The sequence below is a fragment of the Crotalus tigris genome, unplaced genomic scaffold (assembly GCF_016545835.1).
Source record: "Crotalus tigris isolate CLP2741 ecotype Arizona unplaced genomic scaffold, ASM1654583v1 scf7180000017779.458999, whole genome shotgun sequence".
Taxonomy (NCBI): domain Eukaryota; kingdom Metazoa; phylum Chordata; class Lepidosauria; order Squamata; family Viperidae; genus Crotalus; species Crotalus tigris.
Window position 1 is genome coordinate 104,360 of NW_024096629.1, and position 26,161 is coordinate 130,520.

The following is a 26,161-nucleotide window of genomic DNA, read 5'->3' on the forward strand; positions in this document are numbered from 1 at the left end:
AGGAAGAGAAAAACCACCTCTTCCAAATGTGTAGACGTAATGGTTACCCGGTAAAGTTTATTAATCAGTTTAGTAAACTATCTAGACCCCGGGGCAACCCTACACCTCAGGAATCCACACCCCAGGCAACTACACGTATTACCCTCCCCTATATTCATAATGTATCAGAAGCCACAGCGAGGATCCTGGCACCGTATAACATACAGGTGGCCCATAGACCAAGCCAAACACTGCGAGCGGCTATAATGCGCCCCAAGGACCCGCTCCCCAGCACTGAAAGATCAGCAGCCGTCTATAGGATTAACTGCATGGACTGCCAGTGCAATTATGTTGGGGAGACTGCTAAACGGATTAAGACCAGGGTCCATGAACACAGGTTAGCAGTGAGAAGGGGAGATTGCTACTCCCAGATATGGGCACACACAGCAGAACTGGGCCATAGGTTCAACTTTAGTGGCGTTAGCATACTGGCGAATGACAACACCAAAGGGGGCCGCCTACTTAGGGAGGCATGGCTCTCGGATAGTAGATCTATTAATAGACATGTTGACCTATGCCCGGCATACGTGGCTTTAAGATCATGGAGTGCCAGTAATCGGTTGCAACACCCCCGACGACCTAATGGTAATCTCAATGATATTAAGGAAGAAGGGCAAACTTTCCAACAGACTTGGTGCAATCCGGAGGAAGGGCAATTGCGGAACACCCCCACTACCTTAGCGATGCTGCTGCAATTCCAGAGGACAAGGGGGAGGGTGGAAACTGGGACCTGGAGCCCTGATAGTATGAACAAGACGAAGGAAGATACAGCAGGTGGAGGCGCGGTGGAATCGCTAAATGTAACAGCTCGCCTACGTACTAAAAGAAACGTCGCAATCGATCCGGAAAGGAGGAGAGGACCCTTTCGCGCAGCCAGGATGACCGGATCCAGGGGGAGTAGATTACAAGATGCAACCAATGACGAACTCCCGAGCACTGCCAAAGAGGAGGAGAGAGGATCGGAGAGCGGTGGGGTGCGAGAGATCGAATCATCGCACCCCCCGCCCGACGATCCCGAAGACTCCCATGGAATACACATGGACATTAGCAACGCAGAAAAAGGGAGAGCTGAAGAGGAGCATTATGACAACCAGAAGGAGCGTGACCTGGTTACCGCTCCCCCCCCCGGACCGAGTACCCGAAGTAGGACGCGCACAAGACAGCTGGGTATAGCGGTGATTAGGAAACAGCCCCCTCACCCGGCTGAGCAATCCGCACCCCGGACTGCCACCCGCATGTCGTATTTGACTCTTAACAGCTTGCAGGACCACCCGGATGACAAGTGCACTAAAAATGAAAGTATTGGAATCAGAAGGGGAAGTTACTTTAAAAAGAACAACTTGACAGGATATGGCTGTGAAAGGAATGTGGACTGTGTATTACCACCTGAACCTGGGGGGAAGTTAGAATATAAAGACAACCGAAACAGCTGGAGTTGTCACTCATCCACCCCAGGGTTAAGAGAAATAAGGATGGATGAGGATAGACACGTAACCAAAAAGAACAAGGAAGAACAGGTTAACTGTACGCAATTGAATCAATCAGGCCCGATAATGAGATCAAGGAGCCGGGCGCAAACCTTGACACGCCTATAAAGGACTCTCTCATTTTCTGGCGCGCTAGCCCTGAGGATGCCGGCAGGTGACGGCGAAAGCTTGGCGCATTTTAATTGAACTTTTATAGTTTTAATTAATTAAAAACTTTTACAGTTTTTATCACCCTGGTGTTCATTTTATCTTTTTACCATGAATACCCCCAGGGTTCATATTTTTAACTTTCTTCATCGCGAATATAGCAGAGCAGTTTTGCTCAGAGCCAGAAAATGGGAGAAATCCGGACGGCGAGTCTCAGCTAACTACTGCAAACTAGCATTTCTCCATAGTTGTATTAAGGAGAATTTAACACCGAATTCATTAAGAAGAAGACCAACGGTGGACTCCTTAGAATGCCAGCAAGCAGTTCGCCAATTCCAATGGCGCACGTTATATGCACTGGTCAATGACCAACATAGGAGAATACGGAACCTAAAGAGATGGATCCAAGATTATCGGGACTTTTGTAGTACAGAACTGAGTAACCAGCATTTCAGGATGCTGGACCAACATATTCGGCAAACTATGGCCCGGATGACTCAGCATATGATGGGGACATTCCTGAAAAGACTGAATTCGTTACGTGAGTCCGGTAATAATAACCTACCGGGGGGAGTGGTGCACAACCTATCTTCAAGGGTGTTAAGCCAGCCACAACTCTCCGTGTTACAACGGGATACAGGATATAACCTCACTGATGCGAACACGCTGGACTTTGTGGCAGCATTAGAGCCCGCCCTACATCGCACTGGGGCAGGGGAAGAAGCTAAGAACGTGGTCAGACAACAGGTTACAAGCCTAGTCATGAGCCACAGATGCTGCCAAACATTATCGGCAAAGGAAAGGGTGGCCTTAAGTCAACTCAAGAAAGATGACACTATTGTCATCCTTCCAGCCGACAAGGGGAGGGCAACGTTGTCTTAGATAAAGAGGTGTATGTGAGTAAGATATTGGATTTACTTCAGGACGGTGCTGCTTACAGAGTGGTTAGTAAAGATCCCTCCACCACGTTGAGAAACCGTACGAACAGGCTTCTTGATGACCTAAAACGTAAGGGGAGGATGGGGGAGGAGGTATTAAGGAAAATACGCCCTGGCGACTCAGCGCTCGCCAGATTTTACGGCTTACCAAAAATACATAAACCCAATGTCCCCCTCCGCCCCATTGTAGCATTCAGGGGTACCCCTATCTCTGAACTTGTCAAGTGGCTGAGCGTACGTATCAGCCACTTGGCAAATAACAGCAATACCACTGTGAAATCGGCAGAGGAATTCCTCAATAGAATCAAGACCCTGAGGGTGGAAGAGATGAGCTCATGGTCTCCTTTGATGTAGTTTCTCTGTTCACTTCCATCCCGCAAGAACTTGCGGTCACGGTCCTAAGAGACCAGTTAAATCAAGGAGACCATGAGCAGTGCCAAGACTCCCTTCAAACGGAAGATCTTGTAAAATTGATGGGAGTATGCCTTAACACCTATTTCACCTTCCAGGGCACTATATACGAACAAATTAAAGGAACACCAATGGGGTCGCCGATCTCCAGTGTGGTTGCAGAGATAGTACTCCAACGGTTGGAACACATAGCGATGGCCCGGTATCAACCAAAATTCTGGGCCCGCTATGTGGATGATACGTTTGCGGTCATCAAGAAGCGACACAAGACTGACTTTATGGGCATTTTGAATTCGGTATACCCAGACATCCAATTCACCATGGAAGAGGAAGATCAGGGCAGTTTGGCATTCCTTGATGTATTAGTGCAGCGCCAGCTGGATGGATGTCTGGTTACCAGGGTATACCGAAAACCAACATGCACGGACAGGATTCTCCACTTTGGGAGTAATCATCCGACGGCCCATAAAGTCAGCTGTGTCAGGACTTTATTTAAACGGGTGGAGACACACTGCAGCACCGTCAGAGCCAAGAAGGAAGAGAAAAACCACCTCTTCCAAATGTGTAGACGTAATGGTTACCCGGTAAAGTTTATTAATCAGTTTAGTAAACTATCTAGACCCCGGGGCAACCCTACACCTCAGGAATCCACACCCCAGGCAACTACACGTATTACCCTCCCCTATATTCATAATGTATCAGAAGCCACAGCGAGGATCCTGGCACCGTATAACATACAGGTGGCCCATAGACCAAACCAAACACTGCGGGCGGCTATAATGCGCCCCAAGGACCCGCTCCCCAGCACTGAAAGATCAGCAGCCGTCTATAGGATTAACTGCATGGACTGCCAGTGCAATTATGTTGGGGAGACTGCTAAACGGATTAAGACCAGGGTCCATGAACGCAGGTTAGCAGTGAGAAGGGGAGATTTCTACTCCCAGATATGGGCACACACGGCAGAACTGGGCCATAGGTTCAACTTTAGTGGCGTTAGCATACTGGCGAATGACAACACCAAAGGGGGCCGCCTACTTAGGGAGGCATGGCTCTCGGATAGTAGATCTATTAATAGACATGTTGACCTATGCCCGGCATACGTGGCTTTAAGATCATGGAGTGCCAGTAATCGGTTGCAACACCCCCGACGACCTAATGGTAATCTCAATGATATTAAGGAAGAAGGGCAAACTTTCCAACAGACTTGGTGCAATCCGGAGGAAGGGCAATTGCGGAACACCCCCACTACCTTAGCGATGCTGCCGCAATTCCAGAGGACAAGGGGGAGGGTGGAAACTGGGACCTGGAGCCCTGATAGTATGAACAAGACGAAGGAAGATACAGCAGGTGGAGGCGCGGGGGAATCGCTAAATGTAACAGCTCGCCTACGTACTAAAAGAAACGTCGCAATCGATATTTGTTGCACGCATTGAAGAACATAAGAACTCAGTCAAAAAAGAGGAACCAACATCTTCCCTGGTCCAACACCTTAAAGCCACATGGACATGAAATTGACTTTAAAAATACCAGAACCATTGCCAAAAGTGAAAATTTTAATAACAGAATAATCAGAGAAGCCATCGAGATAGAAAAACACCCACACAGCATGAACAAGCGAGATGATACCTCCCACCTACCAGCCATTTGGAAACCCGCCCTTATTGACAAACGACTCCCTAACACAAAAAATGATACCAGACCCACACTCACAAAAACCACACAGGATGTCACCACCACACATCCACGCAAAAAACAAACCCAAAGCCACACCGATGACGAGGCACGACCACAAACCAGAAGCCAGACCACAGCTGCATCATTAGCCACTTTAAACCCCTCCAATCCATACATGAAGCAAACTGACACCCTCCATGAAGAGGAAGCACGACCACGAATGCGAAGCCAAAAAATAGCAAGGCAGCCCAAAATCTCAAACCCCTCTGCAACTCAGACTAACCTGAGCACAACCAAACAGAACACTCCCCCAGCCAATCAGAGCACAGCCAAGCCCCTAACCATTCAGAACACACCTCCACCCAATCAGAACACAGCCAAGCTCCCACCCAATCAGTTCATACTCCCACTGGCAGTTAAAAGGAAGAAACAGCTAAGACCACACATTGCTGCTCAAAGCACGAAGCTGAAAACACCAGCCTGAAGATGACGAATGGGACTTCATCGAAACGTCACCAAATATATATATATATATATATATATATATATATATATATATATATATATATAAAAGGTTTTCGCGGGTGTTTGTATGTACGTCTTTGGTTGTTCGGGTTTTCTCCCACGTAAAATTGGAAGTGTCTTGGCAACGTTTCGACGAAGTCCCATTCATCATCTTCAGGCTGGTGCTTTCAGCTTCGTGCTTCGAAGAGCAATGTGTGGTCTTAGCTGTTTCTTTCTTTTAACTGCCAGTGGGGGTATGAACTGATTGGGTGGGAGCTTGGCTGTGTTCTGATTGGGTGGAGGTGTGTTCTGATTGGTTAGGGGCGTGGCTGTGCTCTGATTGGATGGGGGGTTGGCTGTGCTCTGATTGGATGGGGGGTTGGCTGTGCTCTGATTGGATGGGGGAGTGTTCTGTTTGGTTGTGCTCAGGTTAGTCTGAGTTGCAGGGGGGTTAAGATTTTGGGCTGCCTTGCTATTTTTTGGCTTCGCGTTCGTGGTCGTGCCTCATCTTCATGGAGGGTGTCAGTTTGCTTCATGTATGGATTGGAGGGGTTTAAAGTGGCTAATGAGGTAGCTGTGGTCTGGCTTCTGGTTTGTGGTTGTGCCTCATCATCGGTGTGGCTTTGGGTTTGCTTTTTGCGTGGATGTGTGGTGGTGACATCCTGTGTGGTTTTTGTGAGTGTGAGTCTGGTATCCTTTTTTTGTGTTAGGGAGTCGTTTGTCAATAAGAGCGGGTTTCCAAATAGTTGGTAGGCGGGAGGTATCATCTCGCTTGTTCATGCTGTGTGGGCGTTTTTCTATCTCGATGGCTTCTCTGATTATTCTGTTATTAAAATGTTCACTTTTGGCAATGGTTTTGGTATTTTTAAAGTCAATTTCATGTCCTGTGATTTTAAGGTGTTGGACCAGGGAAGATGTTGGTTCCTCTTCTTTGACTGAGTTCTTATGTTCTTCAATGCGTGCATTTATTCTTCTGTTGGTTTGTCCGATGTATGTGTTGGGACAAGCAGTGCATGGGATTTCATATACTCCTTGATTTTTAAGTCAATTTTATCTTTGGGGTTTCTAAGGATGGTGGATATTTTTCTGTTTGTGCAGAATGCTGTTTTGATGTTGTGTTTATGGAGGATCTTACTGATTCTGTCTGTGGTGCCTTTTATGTATGGGAGGAGGGCTTTGCCGTTTTCTTGTTCTTTGTCTTGGATTTTAGTGGGGGTTTCTTTTTGGATTAGGTTTGTAATCTTATTTCTATGGAATCCATTGGATGTTAGTACATTGGTGAGAGTGTGTAGTTCGGGTTTTAGGTGTTGTTCGTCAGCTAAGCGTTTTGTTCTGGAGATGAGTGTCTTGGCTACAGAGTTGATCTGTGCTGGGTGGTGGTGTGAGAGAGCGTGCAGATAGCGGTTTGTGTGTGTTTTCTTCTGGTAGATGGTGTGTCCTAGGGAGCCATTGGATTTCTTGTAGACTAAGACATCCAGGAAGGGAAGTTGGTTGTTAGCTTCTGTTTCCATGGTGAACTTTATTTTGGGGTGTAGGCTATTGAGGTGTGTGAGGAAGTTGTCCAGTTTTTCTTTCCCATGTGGCCAGATTATGAAGGTGTCGTCTACGTATCTGAACCAGAGTTTGGGTTTGTGATCTGATTTTTCTAGAGCTTGGGTTTCAAAGTGTTCCATGTAGAGGTTTGCAATGACAGGTGAGAGGGGTGATCCCATGGGTGCTCCTTCTGTTTGTTTGTATTTTTGTCCATTATAGATGAAGTATGTGTTGGATAGGCAGTGGTTGGTCAGATCTAAGATGTGTTTGGGGGGGTTATATTTGTTTTGGATAGCTGTCAAGGCTTCTCTGATAGGCACTTGGGTGAAGAGGGATATGACATCGAAGCTCACGAGTAGGTCGCTGGGCTGTAAGTTTTGTTTCTTTATGATCTCTATAAACTGGAATGAGTTTTTTACGTGTGAGGTGATGGATTCTGCATAGGGCTGTAGTTGTTTGGCGAGAAATTTGGCTAGGTTTTGTAGAGGTGAGCCTATGGAGCTGACTATAGGTCTGAGTGGGGTTCCTTCTTTATGTTGTTGGTTTTCTCCCGTGTAAAATTGGAAGTGTCTTGGCAACATTTCGACGAAGTCCCATTCGTCATCTTCAGGCTGGTGTTTTCAGCTTCGTGCTTCGAGGAGCAATATATTATTGTAATTGGTTTGATTGTTGTGAACTACCCAGAGTCACTGAGAGTCAGACAGCATGCAAGTTAAATAAATTATGGTTCGTCACATTCAGCCAGATGTTTAGACTGGATTTGGTATTTTTGGCCAAATGATAATGTTTAATAATATTAAAGGAAGTATTGCAAGATGCAAACTATTCCAAGTAAAGCTGCCTTTTCCAATTAATGATGGTGATTTTGTCAATGGTGATTAAGTGGTACTCCAGATATTTTAGAATTAAGTGTTAAAATTTACAGTTAGTTTCACAATCTAAAATAAATGGAAACTTAATTCAGAGCCTAACCAGGAATCTGGAATTATTAAGGTAGCATCTAAGAATATAGGCAGTTCCAACCAAGGTGGCTTTTGTAAAATTGGGATGTTCAGGTATGATAAATTCAGTCTTTCCAGGTATTATTATTCTTTAACAGCATTACTTGTAAGGAAAATATGAAAAAAAGAACTCTTTAGCAAAGGCACACAATTAAATCTTGAATCAGGGCTTCTGAACTAATCCCACAGATTTTAACTGGACATATTTCCTCCTCCCAAAGTGTACATAGGAATAAAATATTAGATCTGAATCCACTTTTTCTATATGCTCCTGTGGTGTATTTAGTAAATTGCTGCTTCTCCTCCTCTATGTTTAATTATAACTTACAAATTAATGAGAATGAATGAGATGATTATCATAATGTATTCTGTAAATATGCTATATAAATTTGCATTAATAAGGGAGTCTTTCAGCTGGAAAGTGCTGCAGTTCTACAATGTTGGAACAAAATATTTCTAGACAAATCAGTCTGATTATATTCCAAAGAAATGTTTTCATGCTGCTAAAAGGTTTGTGAGCTGTATCAGCTCTAGCAAAAAGCTGGATGTTTGCTTAGAATTGTTCAATGTCACGCAAGCCAATTAATAATAGCCTCATTTTTTAAAAGAAGCACTTTATTTTAATCACATATTTTAAGACCTCATTTGCTATAATCATCATACCAATTTTTCTTTATTTCAACTTGGATCTGTGTGCATATTCTAGGGAAGTCACAAGAGCAGGCATCCTATTAAAACACATGGAGCTAAGAACCATCGGCATCTATTATATGAGCGCTGGGCACGATGGGGGATGTGGTACAAATACCAACCTCTGGATCTGATTAGGTAAGATATACATATATATATATATATATATATATATATATATATATATATATATATATATATATATATATATATGCAAGAGAATAGAAGTTGTTTCACTTCTGTGTCATTGAGCTATCCAATATAGCCAGTGGTGGGATTCAAATATGTGAACAACCGGTTCTCTGTGTGGATGCCACTTCCAGAAGTCCATTCTGGGCCTGGGCAACAAAAAATTAGCTATCGGTTCTGCCGAACTGGTGCGAACCGGCTGAATCCCACCATGGAATATAGCTATTCTCCCTTTGTAGTACAGAAAAGATCTGTTTTTAATGGACTAATTGAGGGGAAGTGGGAGTTCTTTATTCTTAAAAGTAATTGTATTGAATGGTACTTTATTATAGTGATGCAGACAAGGTCATTTGCCTCAAATGAAAAATGTAAATGTATTGCAAATCACTTACATTGCACAAGCAATTCAAACTGATACAAATAACTTCATTTGCATCATCTGCATGATGATACCATTAACTAAATTGACACAAATCATGTAATTAGCAGCATTCTCATAATGACATCATTATGCAGATTGCAAGAGAATTCCACCTAGTGCACACAAACTCTGAAAAGCTGAGGTCTGTAAAGTGGAGGTTCCATTTAATTTCATAATGATACGCTGTTTGATTGATAACCATTGATAACCTCTAACAAAAAAAAGTGCTAGTCATAGTTGCCTGATTGTGTTTAGAAACATCTATAGATTTCCATTGTATTCTAAGATATTACTGATTATTTTTTGCTTTGAGTCACAATAAAAGTACACAAAAAATAAAGGCAGATAAATTGCTCATAAATTCCTTACTCTGCTAGACTCAGGATAAATTGCAACTTTGGAGGCAATCCCAAATCCACCTATATCCTGTGCATCACTTGGAAGATCCTGATTTCAACTGCCATCATCTCCCCATAGATTCTGTCTAAATAGTTTAATCAAAGCATATTACAGAACTCAAACATCATTTCTTTTCATATATTTTTTTCTTCCTAGGATTTTCCTGCAAGTTCTTTTTTTCAGATCAATCAAGTGTTGATCCATTAGTTGCAACAGGAGATGACCAACTGGCCTGTCCCCCTGAACCTGATGTCATGACAGACTCAAAGTCACCCAATTAGCTTTCAGGCCTAAGGAAGAAGAACTCACAGTCTCTGTCCTGGTTTCTAACCTTGTGCCTTAACCCAGAGGTGCCAAACTCGCAATATCACGTGACATGTCATGACATATCGTGACTTTTTTTCCATTGCCTGCAATGGGATGGGTGCAGTTTCGCCATGGGCCCGCAGTTTGACACCCCTGTCTTAACTGCTTGACCAAATTGGTTCTCAGTTGTTTCTTTTCAACTGTAATAGTGATAACCTATAACTGGTTTTAGGGTTTTTTTCCTTTTGTATATATGTTGATTTTAAGTCTGAATTGTCAGAACCAATCCAAACAGACTGTCATGTCACGGCCCAAATGGCTTTTTCTTCTAATCTGTCTCTTTTTCTCTTTTAAATGCAGGCGATATTTTGGAGAGAAAATTGGTCTTTATTTTGCTTGGTTGGGATGGTACACGGGGATGCTTATCCCTGCTGCACTTGTTGGATTGTTTGTTTTCCTGTATGGATTATTCACCATGGATACTAGCCAAGTAAGGTGAGATGTGAAAGGATACCATGTTTAAAAATAAAATAAATAAGTGGCAAAGAGTAAGGAGTTCGATCAACCAAGGAAACATTACAATTTGAAGGGCTGTGGAACACTTTGGATTCTGCTCCAAAAAGGTGCTCTGCTGCTTAAATATTTATTTATTTCTTACCAGATTTGTATGACTTTATTTATTTATTTATTATAAACATATACCACCTGTCTGCAACTTTATAAAGCAGCTGAGTCTTGCCTCAGCATCTTAGGGCTGTCTCTGCAGAAATGCAGGTTGTCCTCCACTAACAGCAGTTCATTTAATGATTGTTTAAAGTTACAACAGCTCTGAAAAAAGTGACTTATGACTGTTTTTCACACTAATGACCATTGAGGCATCCCCATCGTTATGTGATAAAAATTCAGATGCTTGGCAAACTGACTCATATTTATGACCGTTGCAGTGTCCCGGGGTCATGTGATCACCTTTTGTGACTTACTGACTAGTAAATGGGGAAGCCAAATTCACTTAACAACCATGCTACTAACTTAACATGCTGTGATTTATTTAGCTGTGGCAAGAAAGGTCATAAAAATGGGGCAAAATGCACTTATCAAATGACTCACTTAACAACAGAAATTTTGGACTCAGATGTGGTCATAAGTCGAGGACTACATGTAATTCACTAGTCACAAAAATAATAATTTCCACTTTGTGGATTTGTGCAGGTTTGTGACATTCATTCATTCATTCATTCATTCATTCAGAAACCAGGATCTGTGTGATTGAATGTAAGAAACTAAAGAGAGTTCCCTCCAGTTAATCATGGGAAAAGGTTACTACTCTTTGTAGAACCGGAACTTATCAATGTTGTTTGTTCAGTCTAAATTCAATTGTAGGTTGTGTGTCTTAAACAATACTTGTCTATTTCAGATCCATAGTCTCTCTCCCTCTCTGATATTTTTCTGTTCAATAACAATTTGCAGTTCAAATATGTTTTGTATGCAGAAAAAATAAAATTCACTTTATATAAAATATAAAATGCTTTATATAAAATATAAAATGCTTTATATAAAAATCAACAAACAAATGTTATAACAGGGGTCTGATCATGTGAAGAATATGTCATAAATAGGAAGTTAATATTCAGAATATATTAATGTTGTATTCTGCAACTACTCAACTAAATAATTGCAAAGTCCATAAGCAGAATGCATTGCCTTTATACTTCTTCTATCTATTGACTGAATTGTCTGTTGGTGGGCTAGAGTTTACTATGATATTTGTTCATTTTGATTGGGAATGAGATAATTTGTATCCTAGTTTACTTTAGTTTTATAGGAGTGCAGTTGGCTGCTACTCAGATGAGAGTAGGGAATCTGGAAGTGATAAGGAGCGGTTGCTAGAATTGGGTATGTCTAGTTTAATGAAGAGAAGGACAAGGGGTGGCATGATAGCAGTGTTCCAATATCTCAGGGGCTGCCACAAAGAAGAGGGAGTCAAGCTATTCTCCAAAGCACCTGAAGGCAGGACAAGAAGCAATGGATGGAAACTAAGCAAAGAGAGAAGCAACCTAGAATTAAGGAGAGATTTCCTGTCAATTAGAACAATTAATCGGTTGAATAATCTGCCTCCAGAAGTTGTGAATGCTCCAAAAATTGGAAGTTTTTAAGAAGAGACTGGGCAGCCATTTGTCTGAAATGGTATAGGGTTTCCTGCCTGAGCAGGGAGTTGGACCAGATGACCTCCAAGGTCACTTCCAACTTTATTATTGTTGTTGTTGTTGTTGTCGTTATATGATGCATGGTGCAGGTGGCATATTGTTGGGTGAGGGGAGAAATGTAAGATGGTGCTCCAGATTAGGGGATGCTTGCAAGTTGCAGAAATATCCCTGAAGTTAAAGCCAGTAGAATAATTGTTCTCTGGTGGTAGGATGAAGCTCTTTGGGGAAAAATAGTTGGATCAAGGGAGGTTGATGTGGTCTAGAGAACTAAGCATGCCAAGATACCATGGAACAGGAAGAAAGAGAGATCACAAAAGACAGAGGATAGGCCATTGTTAGGAAGGTGACTTTCCAATAATTCGTTCCAATTCTGCTTGTCCCAATGACTTATCATCTAAACTCCAGTGCTCCTGGTTTATGGCTATTCTTATTTAATGCTTGGTTAGTCTATAATAAAACTTTTTATTAACCACAATTTAATTGTAGATAAGAGAGCTAACCTTGTATGCATTATTGAAATGTGGCTGAATGAATGGGGAAGATGTACCTTTTGGGAGATATGCCCAGGTGAGGTTCACATGAGGTACCAAATGTGACTTCAGGCAAGGCAGGGAATTTCAGAAATTCTATTAGCTACCAAGTTACTGCTTCAAAGGTAGCTGATTGCTGTCTGGAGGCTGTAAGGATCTGGATGGGGGAGGAGCACATTTCAGCTTATCTGTCAGCCCTTCAAAGTAGACCAGGTCAGGAAACAGACTGAGCAAGGATATCAGAAATGTACAGTATTTTAACATAGTCTATCAGAGCATCTCTCTGCCTACTCTTACCAAATAGAATCAAGGGATGTTGTTTTGAATTTCTTTTCATGCTTTCCAGTTTCCCATTGTCATGTACAGTCTCTTAACTGTTCTTGTATTCCTTCATCAATGTTATTCTTCCCACTCTCCTATACGATCCTGGCAAAACCACATGACAATAAATTTTAAAGCTTCCCAAGTCTACATATTTTCCATCTTTAATTCTTAATAGGCTTGTTCTCCTCCAGGCAGAGTTGGTGTGCACTTTGGGGAGGAATGGGGGGTGTCTTCTGGACTCATCGCTCCTGAGAAACAAGTGACAACTATGAATAGAATTTTTGCACAAACCTTCTTATGCAACAATTGCACTCATTTTTGGATGAGGACCAATTCATGGTCATTTATGCTTTAGTTACCTCCCATTTTAATTATTAGAATGTGTTCTTCTTGGGTCTGCTCCTGAATAACATTCAGACGTTGTAACTGTTCCAGAATATGACAGTATGGTCAACCATGAAAATATTAATGTATGAACATAGAACACTAATGTTCCATGAGCTGCATTCCCTCCTGAAAAGCTTCTAAGACCATTCAGAGTGTTCACTGTCACCTCCAAAGCTTTACATAGCACAGAGCATTTTTCTACAATTTTTTCCTACTATCCCACCTATCCAACAAGATACACATACTCCAGGTTCTTTCTTAGTAAGCAGCATGATCTGGCAGGACTCAGGAGAAATGCCTTCTCTGCCATGGCATATGCCCAAGCCAGACATATCAAACACCAGGCCTGGGGGCCAGATGCGGCCCGCGAAGTGATTTCATGTGGCCTGCGAAGCCATCCTGGAAACAGTGAGGGAACAGCCCCACTGTCTTGACCCTGCCCCAGGCCAGCTGGGAGCCAATGTACAATTTTGTGGTGGCCATCTTGGCACTTGCCCCAGTGGACCATGCCTTGGCACTTGCCCTGTCCCACCCCCTTCTGCCACAGACCCTCAGATCTGTCCCACTCCTACCCAGGCTCCCATAGACGCGAATGATGTAGAACTGCCCACACCCACCCAGTAGGCCACACCCACTCCATCCACTCCCACCCAATAGGCTGCACCCACTCTGGCCACACCTACCCGCCCCCCCCCCAGGGCAACCGCAATGCTGATGCAGCCCTCAGTGAAATTGAGTTTGACACTCCTGCCCTACACCATCTAATAAGGTTTTAAAGGGCTGTCTTTTCCCTCAAGTGCAAGAGTTGGGTGGTAAGGGAAACCTGTTAACTATTTGCTTTCTGCCTGCAAGGTAAAAGGGTTGATTGGAAGTTGATTGTTTATTTATTTATTTATTTATGAGACTTATATACTGCTTTCAGTGCAAGCACTCTCTAAGCGGTGGACACCAGTAAGCAATGTATATATATACATTTACATTGCCCCCAACAATCTGGGTCATCAGTTTACCTACCCCGGAAGGATGAAAGGCTGAGTCAACCTTGAGCCGGTCAGATTTGAACCGCTGACCTGCTGAACACAGTCAGCTAAAGTGGCCTGCAGTACTGTACTCTAACTGCTGCGCCACTGCAGTTCTTTTTAATGTTTTTGGACTCTTGTTGCTAGCTGCCCAGATTTGCCGCAACAAGATGGGCAGCCTCATAAGTTGTTTAAATAATTAGTCTCAGAATAGAATGACAATTATGAGCATAACAGCATTCCCCCCAAAAGTTCATAATTAACCATAGTTCATAGAATGTCATCTGATGATAATATTACAAGTTTCTGAAGGCACTATTGGTTATAATAAGGTATTGGGCAGACCAAGTGTACTGTTAGATTATAGCTTCATCGCTTTGATGCAACATTGTGCACCACTAGCTAGTTCCACCATGTAAAGACTACACTAAAGCACAGCTCCCTCTGCAAAAGACAGGACTTTCACACAAACTTGAAGAGGGGACTTTTCTTTTATAGCAGATGCAACTTTGCTTGCTCTGACAGTTCCTATATTGAGTGAATCCATGTGTATTATACATATGATTTTTACAGCAATATGTAATTTCTTAAAGTTATGTAAGAGTATACCATGTAGTTAAAGCAAGTCTTCCATCTAGTGGTTTCTGATGAGTTTGACATTTAAAAAAAAATACTTGAACAATGCAGCTGGCTTTTAGAAGGAACGATGAGTAGATAATTCAGATGTTATTGTTATTCACAGCAAAACATAATTACTTGATCTCAACATAAATGGAATTATGTAAACATATATCCTAGCTATACATTCTCACATTATGCATGCTGATTTGAGATTTCAAATCAGCCAAATGGATAAATTTAGCAGTTGAAGTGGTGAGCATTCTTGTATAAAATAAACATGGCCAGGTGTTTATTCCATATTAAAAAGCCAGGCATTATTTTACCTGTTTTTACCTATGGAAGAATAAAAAAACAAATCATTTAACAAATATATCAAAAAGGTAATTTGTTGAAACAAAGTCACCACTCTCATGCAGTCCAAAACTTGCAGCAGTTAAACCAATCTCCAGGCTGGAAATATGTTTTTTTTTTAATATGGAAAATATGGTTTTTATGGTGAATTTTTAAACTCATTTTGGATAGTAAGAATACAAAAAATCTGACAAAAACTACATGTGTAAGCTCCTCTTCAACACACAAGAATGAATCATAGTCAGATCACATTTGAATGATAGGAATGGGTGGATTGATAGCAAACCTATCTGTTTTAAGGCATAATGTACAAGACAGCTTTCTGCTCCAGAAGTTTTATTTCAGATTTATAATAATAAACTTGATTTTAAAAATGTTTTAATGGCCAGAGGTTCTTGCTTTCCTTAATTTACCAGCAAAAATGCTTTCCCACCATATCACAGCAGCAAAGAGTTCTCTGCAGAGCTATGATCTATGTCTCAACCAACTGGGCAGAAAGCTGCAACAGTAGACTTTCAAAGACTCAGAAGGTCTGATAAATAGTCAGATTTCAAAAAGGCTAATGAAATTACTATGCAAGAAAGAATGCCACTGATTGCTATGCATTAAATGCAAGCCTTGTTTATAATGAAATCAAGTTTTGTCTTTTTTCTATTTGTGCAGTATAGCAAGCTAGAAAGAATTCTCTCTTTGGCAAAAGGAACTGTTTATACCTGTGTCTCTTCAATATCCTACAGTGTCCAGGAAGTGTAGCAAAGGAGAATTAGTCTGTCTCTAGAGAGAGAGAAAGATTTTCATGCTGAAAAGAAAGATAAGACCAAAAGATGTAGCCATTTATAAAAGTTGCAAAAGTGTCTAATCCCCATTCACAGAAGACTAATTTACAGCTGGATTTAATCTTCATCTGGAACTGTGGGAAAATTCTTTTATATCCCTATAAATGCATAAAGAACTAGCCAGATGATTTCTTGGTTAAAAGTAGGACATGATGTCTTAGTCCCTATTTATTCACTTAATGACTTTAATTAACCAATAAAGAGGACTGAGAGCTCTGGAAATGTTTGATCTTGGATTGAAAAATAAGATTAATGAATGACTCAAACATGTTTATTATCTACTTTCTTATCACCAAGGGTAGTGTTGAGATTTTTGCTTAATTCTACTTTTTAGGCAATGCAAACTGCAAAGTTCTATAAAATAATTTGGAATCCCTATATTTCTCTCTTGGGATCCCTCTCTTTCCATGAGAGCTTTTATGAAGAATCTGAAACTATTTGTTGACAGCAAAAAAGCTAATGTTCTTTTCATCACGATTAAATCCTATGTACTATTTTGTGTCTACGGCAAATTTTATTCCAGTCCAAACTGAGAGCTAAAAACATGTTGCCTTAAAAACTACAAGCCAAGTGCTTTGCCAAATACACTCATCAGGGTCCATATAACTTGCATCTGGTTGGATAACGATTTGTTTTCTTGCATCCCTGCTGTAGCAAAGAGATCTGTGAAGCAAATGAGACCATCATGTGCCCCATGTGCGAGAAGAGCTGCACACTGCAAAAGCTCAATGAAAGCTGCATCTATGCAAAGGTAACTGGCTTTCCATGATCCTTGTTTTTTGTTTCCCAGATGGCTCCTGTGAGCGCAGCAAGGTGGGCTAGAGTAAGTGACCGATGCCATGTAGATCGGGACTATTCTTATTGTAACAATGGAATCATGCAAGTCTGAATGTACTTCCCTCAACTCACTCTTCGAACTTGTGGGTTCATAGAGTGAAGTTGTGGGTGCCCCATCACTGGAAGCTTTCAAGAAGAGACTGGACATTCACTTGTCTGAAATGGTATAGACTCTCCTGCTTCCACAGGGAAGTTGGACTAGATGACCTCCAAGCTCCTTTCCAACTCTGTTATTCCATGTTCTAACTAGGAAGGGGCTATTCTGAGTTTTTTTTTGTCCCAAGCTCAAACCCCTCTTAACTGACCATCGCCTTAACAGTACCTCTTCCTCCTCTCTCTTAAAGCCATTGACTCCTCTCCCCAGCTTCCACTGAAAACTATTCAAGTTATATTTTCCTCCTTATATCCAGAAACGCACTGATCTTTAAAGAGCAGTCGATAATGCCATTTCATTGTGTTCACTATCTCACAAGAATCGTGGTGTTGGTTGACAATGAAATGATTGTGATAGAACCTAAAGGTAAGAACAATCTGGGTTGGTCATCAGGACCAGAGGTTTAGTCTTCCAAGCTTTTGGAGTCTTGCTGGAGCCCATCCCCAGGGAACTTGTCTCTCTCCAGAATGTGCGCTTTGGGCTATTCTATGTGTCGTATTTATCAGACTATACCCCTTTCCTAGTTCATAAAGCAAGGGAGAAAGAAGTTCCCCGAGGACGGGCTCCAGCACAAGTCCAAAAGCTTGGAAGACTAAACCTCTGGTTCTGGTGACCGACCCAGATTGGATTCTAAAACATTATCCTGGGACACATATATTTGCCTTCATTCATAACAACATTACAGGTACTCCTCATCTTATAGCAGTTCATTTAGCGACCGTTTGAAGTTACAACAGCACTGAAAAAAGTGACTTATGACTTCTTTCCACCCTTAAGACTGTTGCAGCATCCCCATGATCACATGATCAAAATTCAGATACTTGGCAACTGACTCATATGTATGATGGCTGCAGTGTTCCAGGATCATGTGATCACCTTTTGTGACCTTTTGACAAGCAAAGTCAACGAGGAAGCCAGATTCACTTAACAATCATGTTACAACTTAACAAATGCAGTGATTCACTTAACATCTGTGGCAAGAAGAAAGGTTGTAAATTCTGGCAAATCTCACTTAACAGCTGTCTCGCTTACCAATATAAATTTTGGGCTCAATTGTGATCATAAGTCAAGGGCTACCTGTTAATAACGTGATGTTTGCTAGATTCTTTTTTTTTTAATTTTTTTATTGATAATACAAAATTAAAAACACATTGGACATAGATATGACATCACTGGTTCTATACATCTTCCAACATTTTACAGTAGTATTAGTACTCATGTAGACATAAAGTTCTTGAGCTTTGCTCACTATTTATAATATAATATTAACACTTTTTCCCTTATTTCTGTATATCTATTTATCTTTTAAATATACATTTGTCTATAATCTATATTTTATTCTAACACTATACATTTGTCTTGTCTGCCCTCTTATTGTCTATCCAATCATAAAATTCTTCCCAGATTTTATAGTACTTAGTTTCACTTTTATCCTTGAGTTCCCATGTAAGTCTATCCATTTCAGTGCGATTGAAAATTTTCAGTAATATTTCCTCTTCGGTTGGAGTATCTTTCTCGTTCCATTTTTGAGCGATGTTTGCTAGATTCTTGATGGAGTTGGGAAAGGCAAATGTCAATCCTAAAAAGAGCCTGCTTACTTGCTTCTCTGTGAGACAAAAGAACTTTGAAGTATAAAATGCATACTGTGAAAAAAATAATATACATGTGAAGCATTAGCAAAGATAGTGAAGGCAATGCTTACAAATCTAAATTTAGTTCTCAGACACCTAGTAAGGTATTTATAGACAATCCAGCTTTGGATAATAAATAGTTCATACATATTGTAGCTCTTGATTAGCTGGTTGCAGAATCATGTGATATTTCTGCTGTCAGTTACTTATCCTAAAAAGGTGTACAATATCTGTAAAACAAATCTTGATTGCTTCATCAGTTTGCAGAAATCCGTGAATTTATTTCTTCCTTTTGAAAATCAAGACATATGTGTTTTTATCAAATCTTTCCATGCAAGCTCTAGAGTCCTGTAAAGCAACCAAAACTGGATAATCATTTTGCAGTCATCATTGACGTATTATGGAACTCACAATACAAACAAATTAAATTGATATTCTAATACCCGAGGAGGGAGTGGTTACCTGACCTAGAAACCTCATTTCTATTTGTGGAAAGCAAACATCAGCATGGAGACACATAGGGGCAAGGTACAGATGGCCTTGCACCATTTGGATTCAAAACCACTGCATCTGCTTTATGTAGTTTCACACACCCTGTCCAATTAGACTGGACCCAATTGAATTAATATCTTTCTTAAAAGCAAAGTGAGCCTCTTGTTTATGACTCAAGCCAAGCAGTTGACGCTTATGAGAAACTAATTGCATAACTATAAATCAGTTCGTGATCTCACTAAAACTAGGGCAAAGCCAAGAGCCTGCAGACAAGAATGTAGGCAGATCAGATCTTCAGGAAAAAGAGATGTGTTATATCAGTGATGGCAAACCTTTTAGAGAATGAGGGCCCAAACTGCAACCCAAAACCCATTGTCGAGTGCCGGGTGCATGTGGCCAATTGGGTGGGCATGGCCCATTGGGTGGCCGTGGCTGCGGTGGTAATGGCAGACTGGGTGGGACTAAAAAGTTCAATCAATCAATTCCAACTTTGCGAGATCTTTTTTCCCCCGCGAGAAGTTGAAATTGACTGATTGATTGAACCTTTTTTTTTTGCACATGGCGGCAGAGGCCCAAAGCAAAAAGGTTTTATAAAACCCAGCTGAAGGCCTAGGACTGGAGTGATGGCGTATGTGCCCACAGAGAGAGCTCTGAGTGCCGCCTCTGGCATCCGTGCCATAGGTTCACCACCACTGTGTTATATCAAGAGATTTCTCCCTTGCTTCAAGGAAGCAGTTTCAAAGACCAGAGGTACACACATTTGTGATAAATCTCAGTAGATACTATGTCTGTATAGATCAGTGGTTCTCAACCTGTGGGTCGGGACCCATTTGGAGTCGAACGACCATTTCACGGGGGTCACCAAACAAGGCTGTCTGCCATTTTTCCCCCTTTTCTTTGGCCACGCCCCTGGCACCCGGTGATGTATAAGTGGTTGGGGGTCACCACAACATGGGGAACTGTATTATGGGGTCACAGCATTAGAAAGGTTGAGAACCACTGGTATAGATACATATGCTTTAAGATGCAATCCTACTGTATATAGTACCAATCAAATCTGAAAACAGTCAGAAAACATGTATGTACTTTATCACTAAAGTGCACTCTTATCTAAATGGTGCATTCCATTTGCACCTTCTAAGAGACCATCCCTATATCATTAAGAATATAAGAGTGACTCAGTCTTGTGAGACCAGAAAGGAACAATGGTTTAATTAATTGCTATGCTGACAATCAAAAATCGGTTGTTATGTAATCCCTGCTTAGGAAACTGAGTGATAGGCTATGGAATCCTGTTTATAGAATGGCTTCTTTTAGATTCTGACATTTTTTTTGTAATTGGCCTAAGATGAATAATGTGGAGATTTTTTGAAGTATAATGTGTTTTGTTTTTATAGTGCTAATGTTCTGTAACTATTGTTCAGAGCAGCCTACAGTAATAGCATTTTCTATTTATCATGAATTTACTGTGATAATCCTCACTTAACATCCACTCAATCAATCACCATTCAAAGTTATGGTGTTGAATAAGGAGATTTACAATCAGTGCTTGCTGCATTCCTGCTGTCACATTGCAATTTGTATGCTTGGCACACAATTACGATGGCTGCAACATCCTGCAGTCACATCATCACCATGCATGATCTTCTGTGCCATCGTCTGACAAACAGTCAATAAGAAAATCAATAGGAGGTTGTAAACGGTGATCATGCAATATTGTGCTTAATGACTGTGAGGCCACAACTGTTGTCGTAGGTTGGCACAGTCACATAAGGCCATACTTTGCAACAGCATCACTTAGCAATAAGGGTTGCCAGTCCCGAAAACCACTACCTGTATATCTGTTAAGCATGGAATACCTCAATCCTGTGAGATAGGCTGGGCCAAGGGAGTGATTGGACCAAGTTCACTCAGTGGACCAGAAATTGGTACTGTCCCTTTCTAGTGCAAAACTTACACAACCACAATATCACACTGTCTCTCTGTAATAACTGTAACCACACAAACAGCTGGAGAGGTTCTTTAAAATATCCCTTTATTTTTCAAAGTTGATTAGTTGGCATATGAAGAAGGTCTTTTATGCATTTAGTTGTTTTTTATTTATTGCTTGGAAGCTACAATTTACTCCCTTGAAAGCTGTGCTTTGTCCCATTCTCTCTGTTTTCTGGAAAGGAATCAAGACCTTCCTTTGCAGCCAGTCTTTTCTGAGGGAACTAATTTATAATAATTGAAATGTGGTTAGGCTGTTGTAATTGTTCCTATTTTACTGTTAGATTGAATTAGTCTATGTGTGAAGGAGGGCAAGGCATACATATGAAGGAGCAAACAAATATGATCCGAAATGGGGAACTGTTTGTTTAAAATTAATTTCAATTGTTATTTTCTTGATGTTTGAAATTCATGCTCCCATTTTTTTCCCACAAAGCTCTATAATTTTGCTTCATAATTCTGTTGCCCCAGAACAAATTACTTAGTTTGATGTTCTGCATAACAGTTTCTGTGTACTGTGTACTATATATCTTGAAAATTGCTTCTGCAGAGAAGGAAAAATGTTCTTTAAATTCAAAGAAGTTGAACCATGTTTGTATATCTGAGGCTAAAGTTCAATAATTTGTTATAACTTTCATCTTTTTGGGTTTTCTTAACATTTTGAGTAGTTTCATTAATAATTTGCATAACTTCCTTTATTTTTTCCTCCTAAGGTTACATACTTATTTGATAATGGAGGAACTGTCTTCTTTGCCATTTTTATGGCTATATGGGGTAAGTTATTGTTTAATAATAATGTACAAATAACAGAAAACACTATAGTCAGTGGACTTGATAGTTGAAGTAAAATGTAATATGGAAAATTATATTTTAAAACTATTGGCAGGCATTTGGAACATATGCCTGCATAGGATATATTTACTTTACATGTCTAAAATCTATTTTCTACAGTTAGGGATGAAGGAGTGTAAAATGTAAAGGAAATTCTGCCATATATATTCTTTGAAGAAAATTTGCATATTCAATGTTAATGAATTTTGCAGCAGCACAAAGAGTAGGACTGTTTCCTCTAAGAAAAAAATCTGCAAAAAATGCATGTGTAAAACAAAATTTGCTACTGATATTTGATTCAAATAACAGTAACTTTTTTAAAAAGCACCAATGTCATGTATTTTAGAAAAATATCTATATTCTATATGAGAAAATTTCTGTATCAAAAGATGAAGTCAGTTCCTGATGGTTCTTTCTGACTGCTGACACTCGTGGATGATGAGCATATAAACCATATGAAAAGCAAATAGATGACTAAAAGCAAAATTAAAAAAAAAAAACTTCAGAAAGGTTCCTTTGTGTGTTTTGGGGAGAAAGGAGGCAATTGTAACTATGGAAAGTTGAAATGTTGAACTTTTACTGATATTGCATTGGAATCTTTTTTGAAATGAGAAGGACACCTTTAAAGGTGCAAGAGAGATAGGTTATGTGATGACACAAGTAGTCTTCACTTAACAACCACAATTACCACCATTGTTAAGTTCTATTGTCATTAAGCAAAGCATCACATGACCACAAAGGACTTACAATGTCAATTCCACTGAGGTTGTCAATTGAATCATCATTGGTTGTTAAGTGAAAAATCACATGACCATGATATGCGATTTCACTGCTGGCTTCTCCATTGACTTTATTTTTGTGAAGCTTGTAAATGACAATCGCGTCATATCATGACCTCAGGATGCTGCAACAGCCATAAATACACACTGAATGCAAAGTGCCCAAACCATAATCATGTGACCACAGAGGACCCGCAATGGACATACTGTAAGTTGTAAAATGGTTGTAAAATCATTTTTTTTTTCAGCACTGTCATAATTTCAGACAATCATTAAACAGGGCAATGGTTTACCAAGACTATATATATAGCAAAAGGAACCAAACAAGTGAAATTACATTGATGCCTTCTTCAGGATTGGGGATTTCAGTTAAAACATTTAAAATAAGCATCCAGCAGCCAATAGTTTCACAAGTAAATCCTTACAAGGACAATCATCTGTAAGAGCCTACAAAACTGGGTTAAAATCTCTACTTTTTTGAGTTCTTATCTCTATCTTGCATTTAGCCTGCATGCTCTTCCTTTATCTTTACTTTTCTTCCCATCTCTGATTCTTGGCATCTCTAACTATGGGTATCCACAGGATATGGTCAAAAATATTCAGAATAGTGGCCACAACAATATTATTAAAACTATTCCCATTTTTTAATGTGCATCACCCTCTTATGTGTTTAGGTCTTCCCAACTGTCCCACATATGTATGTCCCATATATATATACAGTATATATATATATATATATATATATATATATATATATATATATATATATATATATATATATATATATATATATATAAAATATAAAAATGAACACTAGGGTAATAAAAACTAAAGAAGTTTTTAATGGGTTAAAACTATAAAAGTTTTAAAAAGCGCCAAGCTTTCGCCGTCACCTGCCGGCATCCTCAGGGCTGGTGTGCCAGAGAATGAGAAGGTCTTTTTATAGGCGTGCCGAGGTTTGCACTCGGCTCCTTGATCTTGTTATGGGGCCTGATTGGTTCAGCCGTGTGTAGTTGGCCTGCGCTTTTTTTCTCTTCTTAGTTGTATTTTTTATCCTCGTCCGTCTCCAGTTCTCCCAACCTCAGATTAGCTGAATGGCAATTCCAGTTATTTCGGTTGCTTTCATGTTCCGATCTCCCCTCAGGCTTGGGTGGTGGTGGACGTTCCAAGTTCCTTTCTCCGCCCCGTTCTGTCCGGTTGCTACTTTTAGAGTCCCATATATTTCCGGTCTCAATGCTTTCGGTTTTAATATGTTTATCATCCTGGTAATCCCGTAAATTGTTACGAGTCTGGTGTAGCGTGGGGGGGTATTCCGCATGGTGGAGGGGTCGTCTCTTGTTCGTTGTTATGCCCAGCTGTCTCGCACGTGTCTTACTCCGAGTGCTCAATCCTGGGGGTGTGTGCACAGCCATCGAGGCGCGTCCCTCCTGGTTACAGTGTTCTTCCTCAGTTCTCCCCTTTTTTACCTTGTTGGAAGCGCTCGCGTATGTTCTATGGGAGTCCTCAGGATCGTCAGGTAGGGGGTATGACAGCCCCCTGCCGCTCTCCGACTTTCCTTCCTCCTCTCTAACGGTATGTAGGGGTTCATCATCAACCACCTCCCGTGGTTTGTCCTCGTAGGAGCTGATCGTTCCAGCTGCATGGGGGGGTCTTCTCCTCCTTTCCCGACCAGCTGCGATGTTTCTTTTGGTGTGTAGGCAGGCCATTGCGTTTGGTGATTCCTCCGCATTTCCACCTGCCGTATCTTCCCTCATCTCTTCTTTGTAGCCGGGGGTCCGGACCTTGGTTCCTGTCCCTCCCCTGATCTTCTGGGATTGCGGCAGTCCCGCGGGGATGGTCGAGGTGCCTCGCGTTTGTTTCCCTTCTTTCGAATTGCACCTGGTTCGTTGGGCGGTGCGGTTGCTACCCAGATTGTTATCAGGCCGTCGGGGGTGTTGCCGCTGATTATTGGCACTCCATGATCTTAAGGCTAGATAGGATGGGCATAGGTCAATGTGCCTATTAATAGACTTACTGTCTGAGAGCCATGCCTCTCTAAGAAGGCGGCCCCCTTTGGTGTTATCATTTGCCACTACACTGACGTCACTAAAGTTAAACTTATGGCCTAGATCCACCATATGGGCCCATATTTGGGAGTGACAGTCTCTCCTTCTCACTGCTAATTCGTGCTCGTGGACCCTGGTCTTAATGCGTTTAGCAGTCTCCCCAGTATAATTACATTGGCAGTCCGTACAGTCAATCCTATAGACGGCTGCTGATCTTTCGGTACTGGGGAGCGGGTCCTTAGGGCGCATTATGGCCGCTCGCAGTGTTTGGTTGGGTCTATGGGCCACCTGTATTTTGTGTGGTGCCAGGATCCTAGCTGTGGCTTCCGATACGTTATGGAGATAGGGGAGGGCAATACGTGTGGTGGCTTGAGGCACGGGTTCTTGAGATGCAGGGTTACTCCGGAGTCCAGGTGGTCTCCTGAACTGATTAATGATTTTAACCGGGTAGCCGTTGCCTCTACATATTCGGAAGAGGTGGTTTCTCTCTTCTTTTTTGGCTTTGATGGTGCTGCAGTGTGTCTCCACTCGTTTGAATAGCGTCCTGACACAACTGGCTTTATGGGCCATCGGGTGATTACTCCTAAAGTGGAGAATCCTCTCTGTACACGTTGGTTTTCGGTATACCCTGGTAGCTAGACATCCATCCACCTGGCGCTGCACTAGTACATCCAAAAATGCTAGACTGCCCTGATCTTCTTCCTCCATGGTGAATTGGATGTCCGGGTATACCGAATTCAGGATGCCCATAAATTCAGTTTTGTGTCTTTTCTTAATGACCGCAAATGTATCATCCACATAGCAGGCCCAAAATTTTGGTTGGTGTTGGGCCATCGCTATGTGTTCCAGCTGCTGGAGTACCATCTCTGCAACCACACTAGAGATCGGCGACCCCATAGGTGTTCCTTTAATTTGCTCATATATAACCCCCTGGAAGGTGAAGTAGGTGTTAAGACATATTTCCATGAGCTTTCCCAAGTCCTCCGTTTGAAGGGAGTCCTGGTGTTGCCCATGGTCTCCTTGGTTAAGCCGGTCTCTTAGGACCTCAACCACAAGTTTCTGCGGGATGGACGTAAATACAGAAACTACGTCAAAGGAGACCATGAGCTCATCCTCTTCTACCTTCAGGGTTTTTATTCTATTGAGGAATTCTTCTGCCGATCTTACGGTGGTGTCGCTGTTACTTGCCAAGTGGCCGATGCGAACGCTCAGCCACTTGGCAAGTTCAGAGATGGGGGTACCTCTAAATGCTACAATGGGGCGGAGGGGGACATTGGGCTTATGTATCTTAGGTAAGCCATAGAATCTAGCGAGTGCTGAGTCACCAGGGCGGATCCTTCTCAGCACTTCTTCCCCCATCCTCCCCTTACGTTTGAGGTCATCTAGGAGCTT

The 26,161-nt window shown here is 41.3% G+C and overlaps 1 protein-coding gene across 6 annotated transcripts in view; it reads left to right on the top strand.

Moving 5' to 3' along the window:
• The window catches only part of ANO3 (anoctamin 3), a 175,081-nt gene that overhangs the window by 98,201 nt on the left and 50,719 nt on the right, over positions 1-26,161 (top strand). For all 6 annotated transcript variants that reach the window (XM_039342220.1, XM_039342221.1, XM_039342222.1 and 3 more), the window contains 4 exons: positions 8,441-8,562; positions 10,100-10,234; positions 16,666-16,762; positions 21,828-21,888. In XM_039342220.1, the coding sequence (XP_039198154.1) occupies positions 8,441-8,562; positions 10,100-10,234; positions 16,666-16,762; positions 21,828-21,888 (415 nt within the window). The remainder of the gene's footprint in view (positions 1-8,440; positions 8,563-10,099; positions 10,235-16,665; positions 16,763-21,827; positions 21,889-26,161) is intronic.